The 22,560-nt window shown below is 43.5% G+C and overlaps 1 protein-coding gene across 8 annotated transcripts in view; it reads left to right on the forward strand.

Annotated features, from left to right (window-relative positions):
* zgc:174356 (uncharacterized protein LOC100137120 homolog) overlaps positions 1-22,560 on the forward strand; it is a 146,686-nt gene that overhangs the window by 53,727 nt on the left and 70,399 nt on the right. For 7 of the 8 annotated variants that reach the window (XM_063054986.1, XM_063054989.1, XM_063054987.1 and 4 more), the window contains one exon: positions 20,102-20,240. In XM_063054986.1, coding sequence (XP_062911056.1) covers positions 20,102-20,240 — 139 coding nt within the window. Of the gene's footprint in view, positions 1-20,101; positions 20,241-21,471; positions 21,668-22,560 lie in introns of those variants that run through there. The other variant, XM_063054992.1, reaches the window with a different exon arrangement.

Below are 22,560 nucleotides of genomic sequence, written 5' to 3' on the forward strand. Positions count from 1 at the left end.
ATCCCTGAGGTGCGTCAGTGTTGACTGTCAGCGAGGTAGAGTTGTTATTTCCAACTGGTGGTAAATACATGGCTTTGGAGAAGAGAAGAACTTCTGGAAAACTTTGCCAGATATTCTGAACAGGTACTAATGGTGTCCCTCTGAATTTGGCATTTTATGAGGTGAACAACACACACAAGATGCTGGAGCAACTTAGCAGGTCTGTCAGCATCTATGGGGGGAAGACAAACAGTTGACATTTCAGGCTGGGACCCTTCATCAGGACTGGAGAAAGGGGGCAGAAGCCAGAATAAACAGAATAAGCAGAAGCTTACAGTTCTGAAGGTGTTGTATTTGAATGTGCACAGTATGTGGAATAAGGTAGATGAAGTTGCAGCACAGTTGCAAATTGGCAGGTATGATTTTGTAGGCATGACTGAATCATGGCTGAAAGAAGGTTATAGCTGGGAGCTTGCTGTCCAAGGATACACATTGTATCAAAAGGACAGGCTGAAAGGCAGAGGGGCAGCATTGCTCTGTTGGTAAAAAATGAAATCTTATTATTAGAAAGAGGTGACATTGGGTCAGAAGGTGTTGAATCATTGTGATACAGCTAAGGAACTGCAAGGGTAAAAATACCCTGATGGGAGTTGTATACAGACCCCTAAACAGTAGTAAGGATGTGGCCTGCAAATTACAATGGGAGAAAGAAAATACATACTGTACCAAATGGGCAACGTTACAAAAGTCATAGGGGACTTCAATATGCAGGTAGACTGGGAAAATTAGGTGGGTGCTGGATTCCAGGAGGGGGAATTTCTGGAGTGCCTACGAGATGGCTTTTTAGCGCAGCTCGTTGTTGAACCCACTGGAGGATCAGCTATTCTGGATTGGGTGTTGTGCAATGAACCAGAACTGATTAGAGAGCTTAAGCTAAAAGAACCCTTAAGGGAAGTGAATATGATCAAATTCACCCCGAAATTTGAGAAGGAGAAACTAAAGGCAGATGTATCAGTATTACAGTGCAGGAAAGGGAATTACAGAGGCATGAGAGAAGAGTTGGCCAGAATTGATCGGAAAAGAACACTGGCAGGGATGATAGCAGAGCAGCAATGTCTGGAATTTCTGGAAGCAATTCAGAAGGCAAAGGATATATACATCCCAAAGAGGAAGAAGTATTCTAAAGGAATGATGTCCTAACTGTGGCTAACAGGAGAAGTCAAAGCCAACATAAAAGCCAAAGAGAGGGCATATAATAGAGCAAAAACTGGTGGGAAGTGAGAGGATTGGGAAGCATTTAAAAACCAACAGAAGGCAACTAAAAAGGTCAGTAGGGAGGTAAAGATGGAATACAAAGGCAAGCTAGCCAATAATATTAAAGAGTGTACCAAAGGTTTCTTCAGAAACGTAAAGTGTAAAAGAAAAGCAAGAGTGGATATTAAGCTGTTGGAAAATGATTCTGAAGAGGTAGTAATGGGGGATAATGAAATGGCAGATGAACTAAATAAGTATTTTGCATCAGTCTTCACTGTGCATTATGGTGGAAGATCCAGGTGTCAGGGGGCATGAATTGTGTGAAGTTACCATAACTAAAGAGAAGCTTCTTGGGAAACTGAAAGGTCTGAAGATAGACAAGTCACCTGGACCAGATGGTACACATCCCAGGGTTCTAAAAGAGGTGGCTAAAGAGGTTATGGAGGCAATAGTAATGATCTTTCAAGAGTCACGAGATTCTGGAATCCTTCTGGAAAACTGAAAAATTGCAAATGTCACTCCACTCTTTAAGAAGGGCGAGAGGCAGAGAAAAGGAAAGTATACTCCAGTTAGACTGACCTCAGTGGTTGGGAAGACGTTGGAGTCCATTATTAAGGATGAGGTCTCAGGATACTTGGAGGCACGTGATAAAATAAGCCATAGTCAGCATGTTGGAATTCTTTGAAGAATTAACAAACTGATTATATAAAAGAGAATTGGTTGATGTTGTGTACTTGGATTTTCAGAAGGCCTTTGATAAGGTACCACACATGAGGCTGCTTAACAAGCTATGAGCCCATGGTATTACAGGAAAGGTTCTAACATGGATAAAGCAGTGGCTGATTGGCAGGAGGCAAAGAATGGGAATAAAGGGAACTTTTTCTGTTTTATGGCCGATGACTGTGGTGTTCCACAGGGGTCTATGATGGGATTTAGTCTTTTTACATTATATGTCAGTGATTTAAGATAACGGGCTTGATAGCTTTGTTGTAAAGTTTGTAGACAATTTGAAGATAGGTGGAGGGGCAACCAGTTTGAGGAAGTAGAGAGGCTACAGAAGGACTTAAACAGATTAGGAGAATGGGCAAAGAAATGACAGATGCAATACCATGTCGGGAATTGTATGGTCATGCACTTTGGTAGAAGAAATGAAAGAGTTGACAATTTTCTAGATGTAGATAAAATATTAAAAAGCTGAGGCTCAAAGAGACTTGGGAGTCCTTGTGCAGGATTCCCTAAAGGTTAATTTGCAGGTTGAGTTTGTGGTGACGAATGCAAATGAAATGTTAGCATTCATTTCAAGAGGACTAGAATATAAATGCAAGGATTTAATGTTGAGACTTTATAAAGCACTGGTGAGGCCTTACTTGGAATATTGTGAGCAGTTTTGTGCCCCTTAGAAAGGATGTGCTGAAACCGGAGAGTGTTCAAAGGAGGTTAATGAAAATGATTCCAGGATTGAATAGCTTGGCTTATGAAGAACATTTGATGGTTCTGGGCCTGTATTCACTGGAGTTCAGAAGAATGAGGGGTGACCTTATTGAAACCTATCGAATGGTGAAAGGCCTTGACAGAGCGGATGTGAATGGGATGTAGTGGGAGAGTCCAAGACCAGAGAACACAGCCTCAGAATAGAGGGGCATCCTTTTAGAACAGAAATGAGGAGGAATATCTTTAGCCAGAGAGTGGTGACTCTGTGGAATTCTTTGCCGCATGCAGCTGTGGAGGCCAAGCCTGTATGTTTATTTGAGGCAGAGGTGGATAGATTCTTAACTGGTCAGGGTATGATGGGATACGGAGAGAAGGCAGGAGATTGGGGCTGAGTTAAAAATTGGATCAGCCATGATGAAATGGTGGAGCAGACTCGATGGGCCAAGTGGCATAATTCTGCTTCTTTATCTTATGGTCTTATGGTCTAAGCTGGAATTTTATGTCCATTATTTTTCTCCCTGTGGAGCTACAGTCTGGTATCAATCTGAGCCTTTGCATTTCAAATGTGTTGAACCGGCAGTTTTTTTGAGTAAAAACCATGATATTATGAATGGAATTGCTATCAATAGATTAACAATTGCTTATACCCGGTTTTCTGATGAGGTAGCAGCAGAGAAAATGAATTCATTGGTTCCAGCCAGCTGAATGATTGAATGAAAATCCAATGTTCCAGCCATTAATCTGCCTAATTTTAAAGGGTATTTGTCAAAGTTTAATAGCATATTGAATAAAGAACAAATTGAAAGTAAGGGCTAAGCTACATGGAGATGATATGACTTTTACAGTGGTTTTCCGGAATTGAGTGCGGGGGGTGGGGGAGGGAGAAAAATATTTAAAAAAAAGATTTTCTCCTCAGTTCAAAACTGGTAGTTCTAGTTTAAGAGAAGTGTTTTCATATAAAATGTTGGAGGAATGCATCAGGCCAGGTAGCACTTATGGAAAAGAGTAAATAGTCGTTGTTTCGTGCCGAGACCTTTTTTCTGCTGAGTTCCTCCTGCATTTTGTGTGTGTTGCTCTGGATTTCCAGCATCTGCAGATTTTCTTGTGTAAGTGTTTTCATATATTCTTTGATGTTGATGAAAGCCAGAAAGAATCCAGACATAATGTAGTACTACTAAAAATGAAAACAGTCCAGCTAGGGAGTCATTGACCAAAATCAGGGACTCTTTCCCTCTCCGCGGATGCTGCCTGACCTGCTGAGAGCATTTTCTGTTTCTCCGCAAGATTCACAACATGCTGGAGGAATTGAGCAAGTTAGGCAACATCTGTGGAGGGACTGCTGAAGATTTACAGTGTCTGAAGAATCTCTTGTGTTTATTTTCTGTTTTTATCTCAGATTTGGAGAATTCGCAGCTTTTTGCTTCTCCAGTACATATCTTACAGTTCCAGCATCTGGTATTTTTGATTATTTTCCTGTGTTTTCATTCATTTCCTTTGCATTTTCATCTCCTTTTCTTCACAATCTTTCATCACCATATCTCAGCCAGCACCTCCACTTGTTTTTTCCTGCTCTCCCCTCTATCACACATCTTCCCTTTTGTTTTCTTCACCCATTCCGTTCTCTGCAATGTAAAACATTGTAATTTTTAGTGTTGATAAAGGAGCTTCTCTCTCTGTGGATGTATCTCCAGCACTTTCTGTTTCTATTTTAGATTTCCAAATGCTATAGTTTCTCAACATGTAGTGTAAAATCTACTTTTGACTTCAGCGGCTTCTGAGTTGTTTCAGTTATATAGCGTTTAATGGATCAAAAAGTGTATCTTAGAAATGATTATGTTCCTTGTTTCACTGACTGAAGAATTCAGTATTTGAATTGCAAATTGAATTGCAGTGGAATATGTTTTATGAAGGTAGGGATTTTCTCTTTGGAGTGAAGGAGGATGAGAGGCAACTTAACAGAATTGTGCAAGATGATAATAACCGTAGATCGAGTGGACCAGCCAGAGGCTTTTTTCCCCAGGGCTGAAATGGCTAATATGAAGGGGCATAATTTTAAGGTGACTGGAGGAAAATATAGGGAGGATGTCAGAGGTAGCTTTTTTTAAGTACACAGAACTGAGTGTGTGGAATTTCCTGCCAGGGATGGTGGTAGAGGCAGATACGTTCGGGACATTTAAGAAACTCTTAGATAGACACATGGATGATAGAAAAATGGAGGGCTGTGGAGGAGGGAAAGGTTAGATTGATCTCAGAGTAGGTTAAAAGTTTGGTGAACCATCGTGGGTTGAAGCGTCTGTCCTGTGTCCTGGGTTTTATGTTCTAGGTAAAATAGAACTGAGGCCAATTTCTGATCGACCATAACCAGACTGGGGATGTACTGGAGAAGCAAAAGCTGTAGATGTTCCACGTCAGGAGCTAAAACAGCACATGCTGGAAAAACCCAGCAGGTCAGGTGGTATCTGTGGCGAGCTGAGGGTTTAACATCCAAGGATGCACATTGTATTAAAAGGTCAGGCAAAGGGTATGGGGTGGCCTGTTGGTAAAACATTGAAATCAAATCTTAAGAACTAAGTAACATAAGGTCTGAAGATGTAGAATCCTTGTGAGTAGAGTTAAAAAGACCCTGATGGGACTTGCATACAGGCTCCCAAACAGTAGTCGGGATGTTGGATATAAATTACAACAGGAGATTAAAAAGGCATGTCATAAGGGCAATGATACAATAGTTATGGGAGATTTCAATATGCAGGTAATGTAAATTGGAAAAATTAGGTGGGTACTGGATCCCAAAAGATGGTGTGCCTATATTGGACATACCTAAACCAAAAGTCGGGGATGAACGAAGAGATTCATAGTCTGCTAAGGGCTACGTCTGTGGCATTCAACACCAGTAATCCAGAACTGTAAAGGAAGTCCAGGTATGACCTATGGTAGACTATTTTATGAGTGAAAAAAGAATCCTGATTGAAGTTAGAGACGGAATTGGATGCATGTCAGCTCTGGCAGGGTTTACAGGGTGAAATCTAACATCACGAAAGGCTGTGATGCTTCGCTTCTATATGGGCTCCAAACCTTTTAGGCACATTTTGAAAGGAAGAATAAAACTACACACCTGTGCGAATCCCTGAGGTACCTGGTGACCCTGTCATCTGTGTCTCGGAGGCTGATGTCAGAATATCACTGAGTGATATTCATGACGGTGAATCTATGCAAATGTCAGACCCTGATGATGTACCCGGTAGGGCATTGAAAGTCTGTGCCAATCAACTGGCGGGAGTATTCAAGAACATCTCCATTCTCTCGACACATATCAAAGTTGCTGGTGAACGCAGCAGGCCAGGTAGCATCTCTAGGAAGAGGTACAGTCGACGTTTCAGGCCGAAACCCTTCGTCAGGACGAACTGAAGAAAGAGCTAGTAAGAGATTTGAAAGTGGGACGGGGAGGGGGAGATCCAAAATGATAGGAGAAGACAGGAGGGGGAGGGATGGAGCCAAGAGCTGGACAGATGATTGGCAAAAGGGATATGAGAGGATCATGGGACAGGAGGCCCAGGGAGAAGGAAAAGGGGGGGGCAGGGAAAAAACACAGAGGATGGGCAAGGGGTAAAGTCAGAGGGACAGAGGGAGAAAAAGGAGAGAGAGAGAAAGAAAGTGTGTATATAAATAACGGATGGGGTACGAGGGGGAGGTGGGGCATTAGCAGAAGTTAGAGAAGTCAACGTTCATGCCATCAGGTTGGAGGCTACCCAGATGGAGTATAAGGTGTTGTTCCTCCAACCTGAGTGTGGCCTCATCTTTACAGTAGAGGAGGCCATGGATAGATGTGTCAGAATGGGAATGGGATGTGGAATTAAAATGTGTGGCCACTGGGAGATACTGCTTTCTCTGGCGGACAGAGCGTAGGTGTTCAGCAAAACACATTCTCAGTCTGCATCGGGTCTCGCCAATATGTAGAAGGCCACATCGGGAGCACCGGACACAAATATCACCCCAGCTGACTCACAGGTGAAGTGTCGCCTCACCTGGAAGGACTTAGTGGTGGGATCCCGTTGGAGGTGGTGGAAGTTACAGGGAATAATATGTTGGACCCGGAGGCTGGTGGGGTGGTAGGTGAGGACAAGGGGAACCCTATTCCTAGTGGGGTGGCAGGAGGATGGAGTGAGAGCAGATGTGCGTGAAATGGGGGAGATGCGTTTGAGAGCAGAGTTGATGGTGGAGGAAGAGAAGCCCCTTTCTTTAAAAAAGGAGGACATCTCCCTCGAACTGGAATGAAAAGCCTCATCCTGAGAGCAGATGCGGCAGAGATGGAGGAATTGCGAGAAGGGGGTGGCATTTTTGCAAGAGGCAGGGTGAGAAGAGGAATAGTCCAGATAGCTGTGAGAGTCAGTAGGCTTATAGTAGACATCAGTAGATAAGCTGTCTCCAGAGATAGAGACAGAAAGATCTAGAAAGGGGAGGGAGGTGTTGGAAATGGACCAGGTAAACTTGAGAGCAGGGTGAAAGTTGGAGGCAAAGTTAATAAAATCAACGAGCTCAGCATCCCACCACTAAGCACATCTTTCCCTCCACCCCCCTCTGCTTTCTGCAGGGATCATTCCCTACGTGACTCCCTTGTCCATTCATCCCCCCCCATCCCTCCCCACCGATCTCCCTCCTGGCACTTATCCTTGTAAGCGGAACAAGTGCTACACATGCCCTTACACTTCCTCCCTTACCACCATTCGGGGCCCCAGACAGTCCTTCCAGGTGAGGCGACACTTCACCTGTGTGTCGGCTGTGGTGATATACTGCATCCGGTACTCCCAATGTGGCCTTCTATATATTGGAGAGACCAGACGCAGACTGGGAGATCGTTTCACTGAACACCTACGCTCTGTCCGCCAGAGAAAGCAGGATCTCCCAGTGGCCACACATTTTAATTCCATGTCCCATTCCCATTCTGATATGTCTATCCACAGCCTCCTCTACTGTAAAGATGAAGCCACACTCAGGTTGGAGGAATAACACCTTATATTCCGTCTGGGTAGCCTCCAGCCTGTGGTATGAACATTGACTTCTCAAACTTCCACTAATGCCCTACCTCCCCCTCGTACCCCATCCGTTATTTATTTATATACACACATTCTTATTCTCTCTCTCTACCTTTTCTCCCTCTGTCCCTCTGACTATACCCCTTGCCCATCCTCTGGGTTACCCCCCCTTTTCCTTCTCCCCGGACCTCCTGTCCCATGATCCTCTCACATCCCCTTTTGCCAATCACCTGTCCAGCTCTCGGCTCTATCCCTCCCCCTCCTGTCTTCTCCTATCATTTTGGATTTCCCCCTCCCCCTCCCACTTTCAAATCCCTTACTCACTCTTCCTTCAGTTAGTCCTGACGAAGGGTCTCGGCCCGAAACATCGACTGTCCCTCTTCCTAGAGATGCTGCCTGGCCTGCTGCGTTCACCAGCAACTTTGATGTATGTTGCTTGAATTTCCAGCATCTGCAGATTTCCTCGTGTTTGCGTATATAATTTGAATGTCATCATACACTACCTTGACATTAATTTTCTTCTGGCATTTGTAGGAAAATAAAGAAATGCCAAAGAATTTATATAAAAAAAACCCTACACATAAATAAAGACTGAAAAACAACCAATGGGCAAAAGAAGACAAATTATGCAAATCAGTAAATATAGTGAGAACATGATGAGTTGTCCTTGAAAATCAGTCTGTAAGGTTGTGCAATCAGTTCAAGTCAAGTCAAGTCACTTTTTATTGTCATTTCAATCATAACTGCTGGTACAGTACACAGTAAAAACGAGACAACGTTTTTCAGGACCATGGTGCTACATGAACAATACAAAAACTACGCTGAACTACGTAAAACAACACAAAACTACACTAGACTACAGACCTACCCAGGACTGCATAAAGTGCACAAAACAGTGCAGGCATTACAAGACAATATGCACAGTAGAGGGCAGTAGGTTGGTGTCAGTCCAGGCTCTGGGTATTGAGGAGTCTGATGGCTTGAGGGAAGAAACTATTACATAGTCTGGTCATGAGAGCCTGAATATTTTGGTGCCTTTTGCCAGATGGCAGGAGGGAGAAGAGTTTGTATGAGGGGTGCGTGGGGTCCTTCATAATGCTGTTTACTTTACGGATGCAGCGTGTGGTGTAAATGTCTCTAATGGTGGGAAGAGAGACCCCGATGATCTTCTCAGCTGACCTCACTATCCGCTGCAGGGTCTTGCGATCCAAGATGGTGCAATTTCCGAACCAGGCAGTGATGCAGCTGCTCAGGATGCTCTCAATACAACCTCTGTAGAATGTGGTGAGGATGGGGGATGGGCGATGGACTTTTCTCAGCCTTCGCAGAAAGTAGAGATGCTGCTAGGCTTTCTTTGCTATAGTGTTGAGGGACCGGGTGAGATTCTCCGCCAGTGAACACCAAGAAATTTGGTGCTCTTAACGATCTCTACGGAGGAGTCGTCGATGTTCAGCGGAGAGTGGTCGCTCCGTGTCCTCCTAACATCAACAACCATCTCTTTCATTTTGTTCACATTCAGAGACAGGTTGTTGGCTCTGCACCAGTCCGTTAGCCACTGCACCTCCTCTCTGTATGCTGACTCATCATTCTTGCTGATGAGACCCACCACAGTCGTGTCATCGGCGAACTTGATGATGTGGTTCGAGCTGTGTGTTGCAGCACAGTCGTGGGTCAGCAGAGTGAACAGCAGTGGACTGAGCACTCAACCCTGGGGGGCCCCGTGCTCAGTATGATGGTGTTGGAGATGCTGCTTCCGATCCGGACTGACTGAGGTCTCCCAGTCAGGAAGTCTAGGATCCAGTTGCAGAGGGGGGTGTTCAGGCCCAGTAGGCTCAGCTTTCCAATCAGTCTCTGAGGTATGATTGTGTTGAATGCTGGACTGAAGTCTATGAACAGCATTCGAACGTATGTGTCTTTTTTGTCCAGATGGGTTAGGGCCAGGTGGAGGGTGATGGCAATGTTGAATGGTTGGGACGGTACGCGAACTGCAGGGGGTCCAGTGAGGGGGGCAGCAGGGTCTTGATGTGCCTCATAACAAGCCTCTCGAAACACTTCAAGATGGTCGATGTGAGTGCGATGGGACGGTAGTCGTTGAGGCAGGACACTGAAGACTTCTTTGGCACGGGGACGATGGTGGCAGCCTTGAAGCACGTAGGAATGACGATGCTGCTCAGGGAGATGTTGAAGATGTCAGTGAGAATCTCTGCTAGCTGGTCTGCATATCCTTTAAGCACTCTGCCAGAAATATTGTCTGGTCCAGCAGCCTTCTGTGGGTTGACCCTGCACAGGGTTCTCCTCAGATGGGCCACAGTAAGACACAGCACCTGGTCATTTGGAGGAGGAGTGGTCTTCCTCACCGCCACGTCATTTTCTGCCTCAAAGCGAGCGTAGAAGTTATTCAACGCATCTGGGAGGGAGGCATCACCAGCACAGGTAGTTGGTGTTGTCTTGTAATTGGTGATGTCCTGAATGCCCTTCCACATGCGCCGCGTGTCACTTGCTGTCCTGGAAGTGGCTGTGGATTCGCTGGGCGTGTGTACGCTTTGCCTCTCTGACTGCCCAGGACAGTTTGGCCCTCGCTGTCGTTCGGGCTGCCTTGTCGCCTGCTCTGAAGGCGGAGTCATGGGTCCTCAGCAGCGCACGCACCTCCGCGGTCATCCATGGCTTCTGGTTAGCGCGTGTAGTGATGGTCTTGGACACAGTGACATCATCAATGCACTTGCTGATGTAGCTAGTCACTGATGCCATGTACTCCTCTAAGTTGGTAGAATTCAGAATTGAGGTGAGTGTCGTTCAGGAGCCTGATGTTTGTGGGGTAACAATAGTTTCTGAACTGTGTTGTGTGGAGCCGACTGCTCCTGTATCTTCTACCCGGCAGTAGAGGTGATAAAAGGGCATGCCCTGTGTGGTTGGGGGTCTTCGATGATGGATGCTTCTTTCTTGTGTCAGTGCTTCTTGTAAATAAGCTCAGTGGTGAGGAGGGCTTTGCCGGTAATGGGGAGTATCCACCACTTTTGTGTAGACTTTACTGTTCCTGGGCATTGGTGTTTTCATACCAGGCTGCGATGCAACCGGTTGAGATATTCCCCACTGTAACAGGTAAATTCAGAAGGCTTATGTGATACCTGGCATTACTGGCGAATAGCAACGATGTCATGCTGGATCTTTATGCAGCGTGTGTGCCTTTATTTAATATACAGTTGAAGTCAGAAGTTTACATACATCTTAGCCAAATACATTTAAACGCAGTTTTTCATAATTCCTGACATATAATCCTAGAAAACATTCCCTGTCTTAGGTCAGTTAGGATCACTACTTTATTTTAAGAATGTGAAATGTCAGAGTAATAGTAGAGAGAATGATCTATTTCAGCTTTTATTTCTTCCATCACTTTCCCAGTGGATCAGAAGTTTACATACACTTTGTTAGTATTCGGCAGCATTGCCTTACAATTGTTTAACTTGGGTCAAACATTTTGGGTAGCCTTCCACAAGTTTCTCACAGTAAGTTGCTGGAATTTTGTTCCATTCCTCCAGACAGAACTGGTGTAACTGAGTCAGGTTTGTAGGCCTCCTTGCTCACACACGCTTTTTCAGTTCTACCCACAAATTTTCTATCACATTCAGGTCAGGGCTTTGTGATGGCCTTTGTTATCCTTAAGGAATTTCGCCACCACTTTTGAGATATTCTTGGGGTCATTGTCCATTTGGAAGACCCACTTGCGACCGAGCTTTAACTTCCTGGCTGATGTCTTGAGATGTTGCTTCAATATATCCACATAATTTTCCTTCCTCATCATTCCATCTATTTTGTGAAGTGCACCAGTCCCTCCTGCAGCAAAGCACCCCCACAACATGATGCTGCCACCCCCATGCTTCACGGTTGGGATGGTGTTCTTCAGCTTGCAAGTCTCACCCTTTTTCCTCCAAACATAACGATGGTCATTATGGCCAAACAGTTCAATTTTTTTTTCATCAGACCAGAGGACATTTCTCCAAAAAGTAAGATCTTTGTCCCCATGTGCACTTGCAAACTATAGTCTGGCTTTTTTATGGTGGTTTTGAAGCAGTGGCTTCTTCCTTGCTGAGCAGCCTTTCAGGTTATGTCGATATAGGACTCGTTTTACTGTGGATATGGATACTTGTCTACCTGTTTCCTCCAGCATCTTCACAAGGTCCTTTGCTGTTGTTCTGGGATTGATCTGCACTTTTCGCACCAAAGTACGTTCATCTCTAGGAGACAGAATGCGTCTCCTTCCTCAGCGGTATGACGGCTGCGTGGTCCCGTGGTGTTTATACTTGCGTACTATTGTTTGTACAAATGATCGTGGCACCTTCAGGCGTTTGGAAATTGCTCCCAAGGATGAACCAGAATTGACATCATTTTCTGACCTCAATCCGATAGAAAATTTGTGGGCAGAACTGAAAAAGTGTGTGCCAGCAAGGAGGCCTACAAACCTGACTCAGTTATAACCAGTTCTGTCTGGAGAAATGGAACAAAATTCCAGCAGCTTACTGTGAGAAGCTTGTGGAAGGCTACCCAAAATGTTTGACCCAAGTTAAACAATTTAAGGCAATGCTATCAAATACTAACAAAGTGTATGTAAACTTCTGATCCACTGGGAAAGTGATGGAAGAAATAAAAGCTGAAATAGATCATTCTCTGTACTATTATTCTGACATTTCACATTCTTAAAATAAAGTAGTGATCCTAACTGACCTAAGACAGGGTGTGTTTTCTAGGATTAAATGTCAGGAATTGTGAAAAACTGAGTTTAAATGTATTTGGCTAAGGTGTATGTAAACTTCTGACTTCAACTGTATATGTAGTTGTGCACAGACACAAAAATTAGCACAACACTTTACAGTACAGGTGACTCAGGTTCAATTCCCCTCACTGCCTGTAAGAAGCTTGTACGTTCTCCCCGTGACTGTGTGGATTTCCTCTGGCTGCTCCAGTTCCCTCCCACAGTCCAAAGATGTACCGGTTGATGGGTTAATTGGTCCTGCGATTAGGCTAGGATTAAATGAGGGGATAGCTAGGCAGTGTGGCTCGTATGTCAATAAATAAGCAAATAGCATACCCACAGCACACTTGATCTAACCCTAGCTGGACGCCTTTTGGAATGTGGGAGGAAACTGGAGCACTGGGAGGAGACCCATGGTGTCACGGGGAGAACGTACAAACTCCTTACAGACGGCAGCAAGATTATTATGCAAAAATAGTGTGGATGGATATGATTGACAGATTTTGTGGTCCAAAGGGCCTGAGTCTGTGGTACATGGTTCAATGTCTAATTCTAGCTTAATGTAACTGACATGCTTCTCTTGTACCATTCTGGTGAAATGCTTCAGTATCTTCTCCAGGGGTCCTGTTACCCTAAGGTATGAGAATTGTTCTCATTATCCTGTCTAAGGCCCTTGCCCCTAAGTTAAAATGGTTTTCAATCTAATAATTTTGCACTAATTCATTGAAGTAATTTCCTCTCGCCCTTCTCTTTTTCCACGCCCTACTCTGCAGCCTCTCTCCTCCCTCTGCGATTGCGATTTGTTTCATTGCCGACTCCAAGTGTTTCTGGTGGGTACAACAGAATGAGGTTGGTCAGTTCACACGGATGAGTCTGAGAATAGGTACTAAAGTGAGACTTTGCGTCCATTAAATGACTTGCATTGGGGTTAAAATTAGGTGAGTCTCACAACATAAAACACCATGGTCTTGGAGTGATTAGCACAACCTTTATACAGCTCGGAGCATCGGAGCTCAGAGTCCAATTCCAGTGCCATTCTGTAAGGAGTCTCTGTACATAAGAACGTAACAAATAGGAGCAGGAGTAGGCCATCCGGCCCAGCGAGCCTGCCCCGCCATTCAATAAGATCATGGCTGATCTGTCCGTAAACTCAGCTCCACTTACCTGCCTTTTCCCCATAACCCTTAATTCCCCTACTATGTAAAAATCTATCTGTTTCTTAAACATATTTAGTGAAGAAGCCTCAACTGCTTTCCTGGGCAGAGAATTCCACAGCTTCACCACTCTCTGGGAAAAGCAGTTTCTCCTCATCTCCGTCCTAAATCTTCTCTCCTGAATCTTGAGGCAATGTCCCCTCATTCTAGTCTCACCCACCAATGGAAACAACTTTCCTACTTCTATCTTATCTATCCCTTTCAAAATTTTGTATGTTTCTATAAGATGCCCTCTTATTCTTCTGAATTCCAGAGAGTATAGTCCCTGGTGACTCAATTGCTCCTCATAAGTTAACCCCTTCATCTCTGGAATCAACCTGGTGAACCTTCTCTGCACTGCCTCCAAAGCCAGTATATCCTTCCTCAAGTATGAAGACCCAAACTGCACACAGTACTCCAGGTGTGGCCTCACCAGTACCCTGTATAGTTGCAGCATGACCTCCCTGCTCTTGAATTCAATCCCTCTAGCAATGAAGGCCAACATTCCGTTTGCCTTCTGAATAACCTGTTGTACCTGCAAGCCAACTTTTTTGTGACTCATGCACAAGCACTCCCAAGTCCCTCTGCATAACAGCGTGCTACAATCTTTCACCATTTTAATAATAATCTGCTCTTCTATTATTCCTTCCAAAGTGGATGATCTCGCATTTACCAACACTGTATTCCATCTGCCAGACCTTGGCCCACTCACTTAACCTATCTATATCCTTCTGCAAACTCTCCACATCCTCTGTACAATTTGTTTTTCCACTCAGTTTAGTGTCAACAGCAAAGTTTGCTACGCTACACTCAGTCCCCTCTTCCAAATTATCAATGTAAATGGTAAACAGCTGCGGGCCCAGCACCGACCCCTGTGGCACCCCACTCACCACTGACTGCCAACCAGAGAAACACCCATTTATACCAACTCTCTGCCTTCTATTGGTTAACCAATCCACTATCCATGCCAATACACTTCCTCCGACTCCATGCATCCGTACCTTATCGATAATTTATAAGTCTCTTGTGCAGCACCTTATCGAACGCCTTCTGGAAATCCAAGTATACGACATCCACCTGTTCCCCTCTATCCACTGCACTCATTATGTCCTCAAAGAACTCCAGTACGTTTGTCAAACAGGACCTGCCCCTTCTGAATCCATGCTGCATCTGTCCAATGGAACCACTCCTTTCTAAATGTTTTGCTATTCCTTCTTTAATGACAGCTTCAAGCATTTTCCCGACTACAGATGTTAAGCTAACTGGCCTATAGTTGCCTGTCTTTTGCTTACATCCTTTTTTTAAAAGTGGTGTGACATTTGTTGTCTTCCAATCTGCTGGGACCTGTCCAGAGTCGAGAGAATTTTGGTAAATGATTACCAACACATCCACGATAACCTCTGCCAATTCCCTCAGCACCCGATGTTGCATCTCATCAGGACCAGGGGACTTATCTACCTTCAGGCCCTCTAGATTGCTCATCACTATCTCTTTAGTGACAGTGATTTTATCGGGGTCCTCACCTCCCGTTTCGTCCATAACATCCTTCTTTGGCATATTCGACGTGCCCTCCACCGTGAAGACCGACACAAAGTACTCGTTCAATGCCTCAGCTATTTCTTCGTCACCTAATATTAATATCGCCTTATCACCTTCCAAGGGACTTGCGTTGACTTTAGCCACCCTCTTCCGCTTTATATATTTATAAAAACTTTTGCTATCTGTTTTTATATTTTGTGCTAATTTACTTTCATACTCTATCATCCCTTTCCTTATTTCTTGTTTAGTTGTTCTTTGTTGCTTTTTAAAGTTTTCCCAGTCCTCCAGTCTCCTACCACCTTTTGCGACTTTGTACACACGAGCTTTTAATTTGATACTATCTTTTATTTCCTTAGTAATCCAAGGCTGGCTTTCCCCACACTTACTGTCCTTACTTTTGACTGGAATATACTTTCGTTGAGCACTGTGAAAAATCTCTTTGAAAGTATTCCACTGTTCCTCAACTGTCCTACCAAATAGCCTGTGCTCCCAATCCACATTAGCCAACTCCTCCCTCATCCTGTTGTAGTCTCCCTTATTCAAGCATAATACACTAGGTTTACATCTAACTATTTCATCCTCCATCTGTATGTGAAATTCAATCATACTATGATGACTCTTTCCAAGAGGATCCCTGACTACAAGATCTTTCATCTTACCTGTCTCATTGCACAGGACTAGATGTAAGGTAGTATTTTTCTTGTAGGTTCAGTAACATGCTGCTCAAGAAAGCCATCACGGATGCATTCTATGAAGTCCTCCTCAAAACTTCCTTGACCAACCTGATTCACCCAATCTATGTGGAAGTTAAAATCCCCCATGACAACTGCCATTCCATTCTTACAAGCCTCTGTTATTTCTTGGTTAATTGCCTCTGCCACTGCAATATTTTTATTGGGTGGCCTATAGACAACACCCACCAGTGATTTTTTTTCCCTTTACTATTCTTAATCTCTACCCAGATGGACTCAACGTTCTGCTCTGTAGAACTTATATCATCTCTCACAATCGCCCTGATCTCATTCTTAATTAAAAGCGCCACCCCAACTCCTTTGCCTTCCTGACTATTTTTCCATATTACGTGATACCCTTGGATATTTAATTCCCAGTCGTCTCCACCTTGCAAGCAGGTTTCTGTAATGGCCACTAAATCGTATGCCTTGGTACTGATCTGTGCCACAAGTTCACTAACCTTGTTTCTAATACTACAGGCATTTAGATAAAGTGCCCTTATACTCATTGTCCTTTTAGAATCTAGTGATCTATGCAATTTTTTCTTTTTACTTTTATGCACTCTACTCTTACTTTTTTCTTCACTAACTCTAGCTCTGGTCTCTGCATCACTTCCCTCTTCTTTTCTATGTGGGTTCACATCCCCCTGCCATATTAGTTTAAAATCTCCCCAACAGCACTAGCAAACAATCTCCCTAAGACATTGATCCCGGCCCTGCCCAGATGTAGACCGTCTGGATGGTACTGGTCCCACCTCCTCCAGAAGCGATTCCAATGTCCCAAGAATCTGAAACCCTCCCTCCTGCACTACTGCTCAAGCCACATATTCATTCTAGCTATCCTGCTATTCCAACTCTGGCTAGTACGTGGCACCGGTAATAATCCTGAGATTATTACCTTTGAGGCCCTACTCTTTAATGTATCTTCTAGCTCCCTAAATTCAGCTTGTAGGACCTCATCCCGCTTTCTTCCTATATCGTTACTACCTACATGCACCACGACAGCTGGCTGCTCACCCTCCCCTTTCAGAACGCCCCGCAGCCTGTCCAAGACATCTCTGACCCTTGCACCCGGGAGGCAACACACCATATGATACATACAGTACATCCTTCCCATGGAATTTGTATGCTTTTCCTGGGTGCTCTGGTTTCCTCCCACAGTCCAAAGACTTACTAGGCAGGTTCACTGGTCACTGTAAATTGTCCCGTGATTAGGTTAGGGTTAAATTGGGGTTTGTGGGGGGGGGGGGAAATTGCTTGGGAGGCAGGGCCTACTCTATGCAGTATGGCTAAATAACATAAACCATTATTGTACTGGAATTCTTCTAAATTGTGATAAAATATTGAATGTTATTAATAAATGAAGGGACTTTATATAATAAAGAATGTTTAAGAGCATTTAAGAAGATACCCCAACTGATAAAAAAAAATTGATCTTGGAAATACTTTGGAATGGTTTGACACACAACCAATCAGCGGCGAGACTTCCTCCCTACATCACAATTGAGTTTCTGTAATGATGACCAATCAGCTGATTGATAAGTATATAAAGGCAAAGGATTCAGAGGACACCACAATAAACAATGTGCTGATGATGTCGTCTCATATGGTGACAAACCGTTTGCAAGTAAATTGCCAAGATTGGAGAACAACTCAACCTGAAATTGGTTTTCTTTTATTAGTAGGAGAGACAATGGACTATGGAAAAATGATAGTGGAGTAGTGAAGACATCAGCTCCAGTAGCTGTGCCATGGTGCTGCCAAAGAATCAAGGGAACAAGGAAGGCTGGGGAGAGATTTAATATTGTTAAGGAGTTTTGAGAGCAGATAGGGAGAAACTGGAGGAACTGCCAGGGTTTATCACTAAGACCATAAGACCACAAGATATAGGAGTGGAATTATGTCATTCGGCCCATTGAGTCTGCTCCACCATTTTATCAAGGCTAATCCATTTTTCCTCCCAGCTCCAATCTCCTTCCTTCCCCCAGTATCCCTTCATGTCCTGACCAATCAAGAATCTATCATCCTCTGCCTTAAACATACATAAAGACTTGGCCTCCACAGTTGCCTGTGGCAACAACCAATCTCTGGCTAAAGAAATTCTTCCTCATCTCCATCCTAAAGGGGCACCCCTCTATACTGAGGTTGTGTCCTCTGGTCTTAGACTTTCCCACCATAGGAAACATCCTCTCCACATTTACTCAATCAAGGCCTTTCACCGTTTGATAAGTTTCAATTAGGTCACCCCTCATTCTTCTGAATTCTTGTGAATACAGGCCCAGAGCCATCAAACACTCTTCAGGTAACAAGCTGTTCAATCCATTTTTGTGAACCTCCTTTGAACCCTCTCCAGTTTCAGCATGTCCTTTCTAAGATAAGGGGCCCAAGTTTAAGGCCATATCTGGCTGGCAGGAACATCTGTCAAATATAGAAACCATCCTATCCAGATGTGCCATTAACTTTATGCGTCCATGAAAAGCCTGATTCTTATGCATGCCTAAATGGCAGTGAAGTACGGTATTACTCAGATATTCTCGAGGTGAAGAATAAGTACATCAGATGCTAATTTCAGCTTCTCTTAACAGAAAATGTAAATAAGTATTTCCTTTATTGATTTTTGTGAAGGAGATTAAGAGAGCAGCTCTCTAGCAAACTTCTACTATAAACAAGAGTAAACACTCTGATCAATTCTCTGCCTATTATCTTCAAAAGCAATGCATCAAAGACACTTTCCTTGTTGGAACTTGTCTCTAGACTATTGTAAAATCATTTGGTAAAAGAATAGCTGCTCCTCGTTCTGTGTTGACCTGAAGAGGTAGCTAGGTAGTGTTTAGTCATAGAGGAGCTTTACAGGCATGCTGCATGAACTGGAGGGCCTGATTGTGGGTAGAGGGGCCATGTTGGACCTTTGCTCCTTGGAACATGGGAGAGTGAGGAGTGACCTTAAGGAGGTTTATAAAATCATGAGGGTCATGGATAGAATGGATGGTCATAGTCTTTTCCCTAGAGTTGAAGAGTCCAAAGTGAGAGAGCATAGATACAACATAAGAGGGGGGAGGATTTAAAAGAGACTTGAGAGGTAATTTCTTTATACAAAGGTTAGTGAGGACCTGGAATAAGCTACTGCAAGAAGTGATCGATGTGGGTACAATGCAGCATTTAGGAGGCATTTGGACATAAACATGGAGGGGAAGGGCTTGGAGGATTATGGGCCAGACATGGGCAACTGGGACTAGCATGAGTCAGTTGGCTGAAGGGCCAGTTTCTATACTGTACAACACTATGACTCTCTATGAAAATGGAGTGGGCTGTCTTTCTGCACAAGTACTGAGCGCTGGAGTTACCAGCACCAGCTTACCTCCCCTATGCCCCATTTCACCACACCAGCCAGTCACCTGGAGCTGGACCTGACCTAATTTCCTGGCTTTGTATTTTATGTATATAAATCAGAGGATTCCAAGCACGGCACCTAAGATCCCTGGGAAAGCACCTTAATCAGCTCAGAGGAGGGATCACTCCTGACTGCAGGAAAAGTGATAGACTGGTTGGACAATGACTTTTCCATCAGCAAATGGCCCACTGCTGAGGTGTACCTGTCTCAGACTAATTATCTACCTCCCTGCCCACACCTAAACCGCACAACCATCAAACTCCATCCAGTAATCTTAACAGTTCACACTCATCTGCCATTGAAGTCACGTTCTCTCCACCTTGAACTTCTCCCTCTGAATATTCAAATACTTGCGCCTTTTTGTCTTAAAAAAAAGGATACCTAATTTGTTACAGACAAATTATCCCGGAAAGAGCCTCAGTACTTAACTTCGCATATACTGTGGAAAGTCTGGTATTCCAGCCAACATCTCCTTCTCCACTTTCTAAACTGCTGCATAGTTACACACTCCAAGATTCCCCCACTAGCTGGCTTTTCAAAGACTCTTAGACAAGTAGAGTACTATTTTCTATCTCCTCCTCCAGTTAGGTAACTTTTTTGCTTTGTAATTTCTTATTTTATTTAAAATTTATTTTATCCCTTTTGTTTGCAGAAAAAAACATTCGTAAAATATTAATGATGGATCCATTATGAGGGCAGTTATTTCCTAAGTCCAGTTTAAATGCTATAGAATGGCTATTTCTTATTTAAATCAATGATGGGCTTGCAAAATATCAGCTCCGCTTTGTGATGTTATCTCTCCACAGGGAGCTGTCTTGGTTGGACTCTTTCCACTTCTGTTGCGTTGCATTAGGGAAATAACCCTGGCCAAACTGGGGGCATTGCTGAGAGTGGTTTCTTTCATCCTGCTCGCATTTTCCACCAATACCTGGATGGCATTTTTGAGTAAGTTCACTTTTTGGAATGAAAGTTTGCAATTTAAGTTGTGCAATGTATTTGTCTGAACATTTGTATCATAGTGTTGATGGATTAGGGTCTAGAATTGTTATTTTTCTAACTTTTTGGAGTTTAACTTTTCCTATGCTTGCATTGTTATATGATTACATACTGTATGTACATGTAATTGTTTACTGAATTTTCCAGTAGTCATTGTACAGTTGCTCTTGTATTTTTCTGAAGGATGTGACACACCACTTAATTCTGGCTATTTTATAGGTTAATTGTTATCAATGGAATTTTGTTTGTCTCTAATTTGAGTATGAGACGACCACAACTTCTTTTCCTTGTGTATTTCTTTGTCTCTGTTCTTACACTGTTTGCTCTTTGTTCTTCTAACTCTTTGTAGAATATCTGTAAGCAAGAAGTTTTATGCCTCATTCCTGAGTTCCCAAATACTTTTGGATCAGCAAAGCATTAGGATCCCCCTGCATGTTACAGAATGGATCTAGGCCCTGCACCCCACTGTCCTCCTCAGAAGGCTAAGAAAATTTGACTTGTCCCTGATGACCCTCACCAAGTTTTACAGATGCACTATAGAAACCATCCTATCCAGATGTGTCTTAGCCTGTAGTAACAACTGTGCTGCCCAAGACTGCAATACATTTTGGGGAGTTGTGAACCCAGCTCAGTCCATCACAAAAGCCAACCTCTCCTCCACTGACTTTGTCTAAAGTTTCCCACCAGCTCACTAAAGCTGGCGACATAATTAAGGACTTCGCCCCCTCTTGACTATTCTGTATCCACTCCACCGCCCCCCACCTCCGATCAGACAGAAGATACAAAAGGTTGACAACACGTACCACCAGGTTCAAGGGCGGATTCTATCCTGTTGTTATTAGACTCTTGAACAGATAACGTATTAGACTCTTGAACAGATAACAACAGCCCCTACCCCCTTCTCCAATCCCCATTCCAGTTTTCCCCTCTCACCTTATCTCCTTACCTGTCCATCACCTCCCTCTGGTACTCCTCCCCCTTCCCTTTCTTTCATGACCTTCTAACCTCTCCTATCAGATTCCCCCTTCTCCAGGCCTTTATCTCTTTCACCAATCAACTTCCCAGCTCTTTACTTCACTCCCTCCCTCTCTCCCAGCTTCACCTATCACCTACTACCTTGTACTTCTTCCTCCCCTTCCCCCCATCTTCTTATTCTGATTTCTTCTCCATTCTTTTCCAGTCCCGATGAAGGGTCTCGGTCCAAAGCGTTAACTGCTCAATCGTTTCCATGGATACTGCCTGGCCAGCTGAGTTCCTCCAGCACTTTGTGTATGTTGCTCTGGATTTCCAGCATCTGCAGATTTTCTCTTGTTTGTCCTACAAAATGAACACTTGATCTCTCAATCTACCTTGTCGTTGACCTTGCATCTCATTTATCCAAGTACCTCCATGTGCAACTTCTCTGTAACTGTAACAATACATTCCGTATCTTGTTTCTCATTCTTGTGTATGGAATGATCTGTCTGAATGATGTTGCAAGCAAAGGCTGTCAATATCTTTCTGACAATAATAATCCAATATCAAAACTATCTGTTTGTTATTTTACTTAGACTTCATTTAAAAAAAGATATATAATTCCACTTTCTTTAGGTTCCCTCACAGCGGGCAAAAGCATTTCATCAATTGCATTAAACTTTCTATAATGACATCTCCTTAATTATGATATTTAGACTTTGATCTCTATTTTCGATTAATTATGCTTGCTCTTAACCAGCAGTGATCCTCAGAAATTTATGTTTCAATATTATATAAGCTGCAAAATGAATTATTTATGATCGGAACTTGAAATGCCAATGTCTGATGTTGCCTCAGTGTATGTGTACGTCAGACATCCAAGTGTGGAGATAGGAAAATACATTTCTGACTGGTTACCTATTTATCTAGATCATCCCCTGGTGATCCATCGGTTATTATTAGTCAGCCTGTACTTCACTTGATAAATGGATCTGTTGTTATTATTCATCTTGTGTGTGTGAACGTTAACCCTATTAGCAAGCAGGGTTTTGATTTATTCAGTAATGAAGGCTTTAGCAGTGCAAGAGAAATAGTTGGACAATGGGGAATAGCTGAACAAACCAGCTTATTCTAAGTATTTGTGATTTTTCAAAGCTTAAAAGCCCAGTTTGACACTGCAAATTGAAGAGCAAAATGGTGTTAGTGAACGAGGCATTGGAGTGGTGCTATGTTTTAAGAAGCAAAGCTTTTGAATGCTGCAGTTTTTCTTTGTTGAATGCCTGGGCAAAATGCAACAGTTGTGGACCATTGGAAA

Source organism: Mobula hypostoma, chromosome 8 (genome assembly GCF_963921235.1).
Source record: "Mobula hypostoma chromosome 8, sMobHyp1.1, whole genome shotgun sequence".
NCBI lineage: Eukaryota > Metazoa > Chordata > Chondrichthyes > Myliobatiformes > Myliobatidae > Mobula > Mobula hypostoma.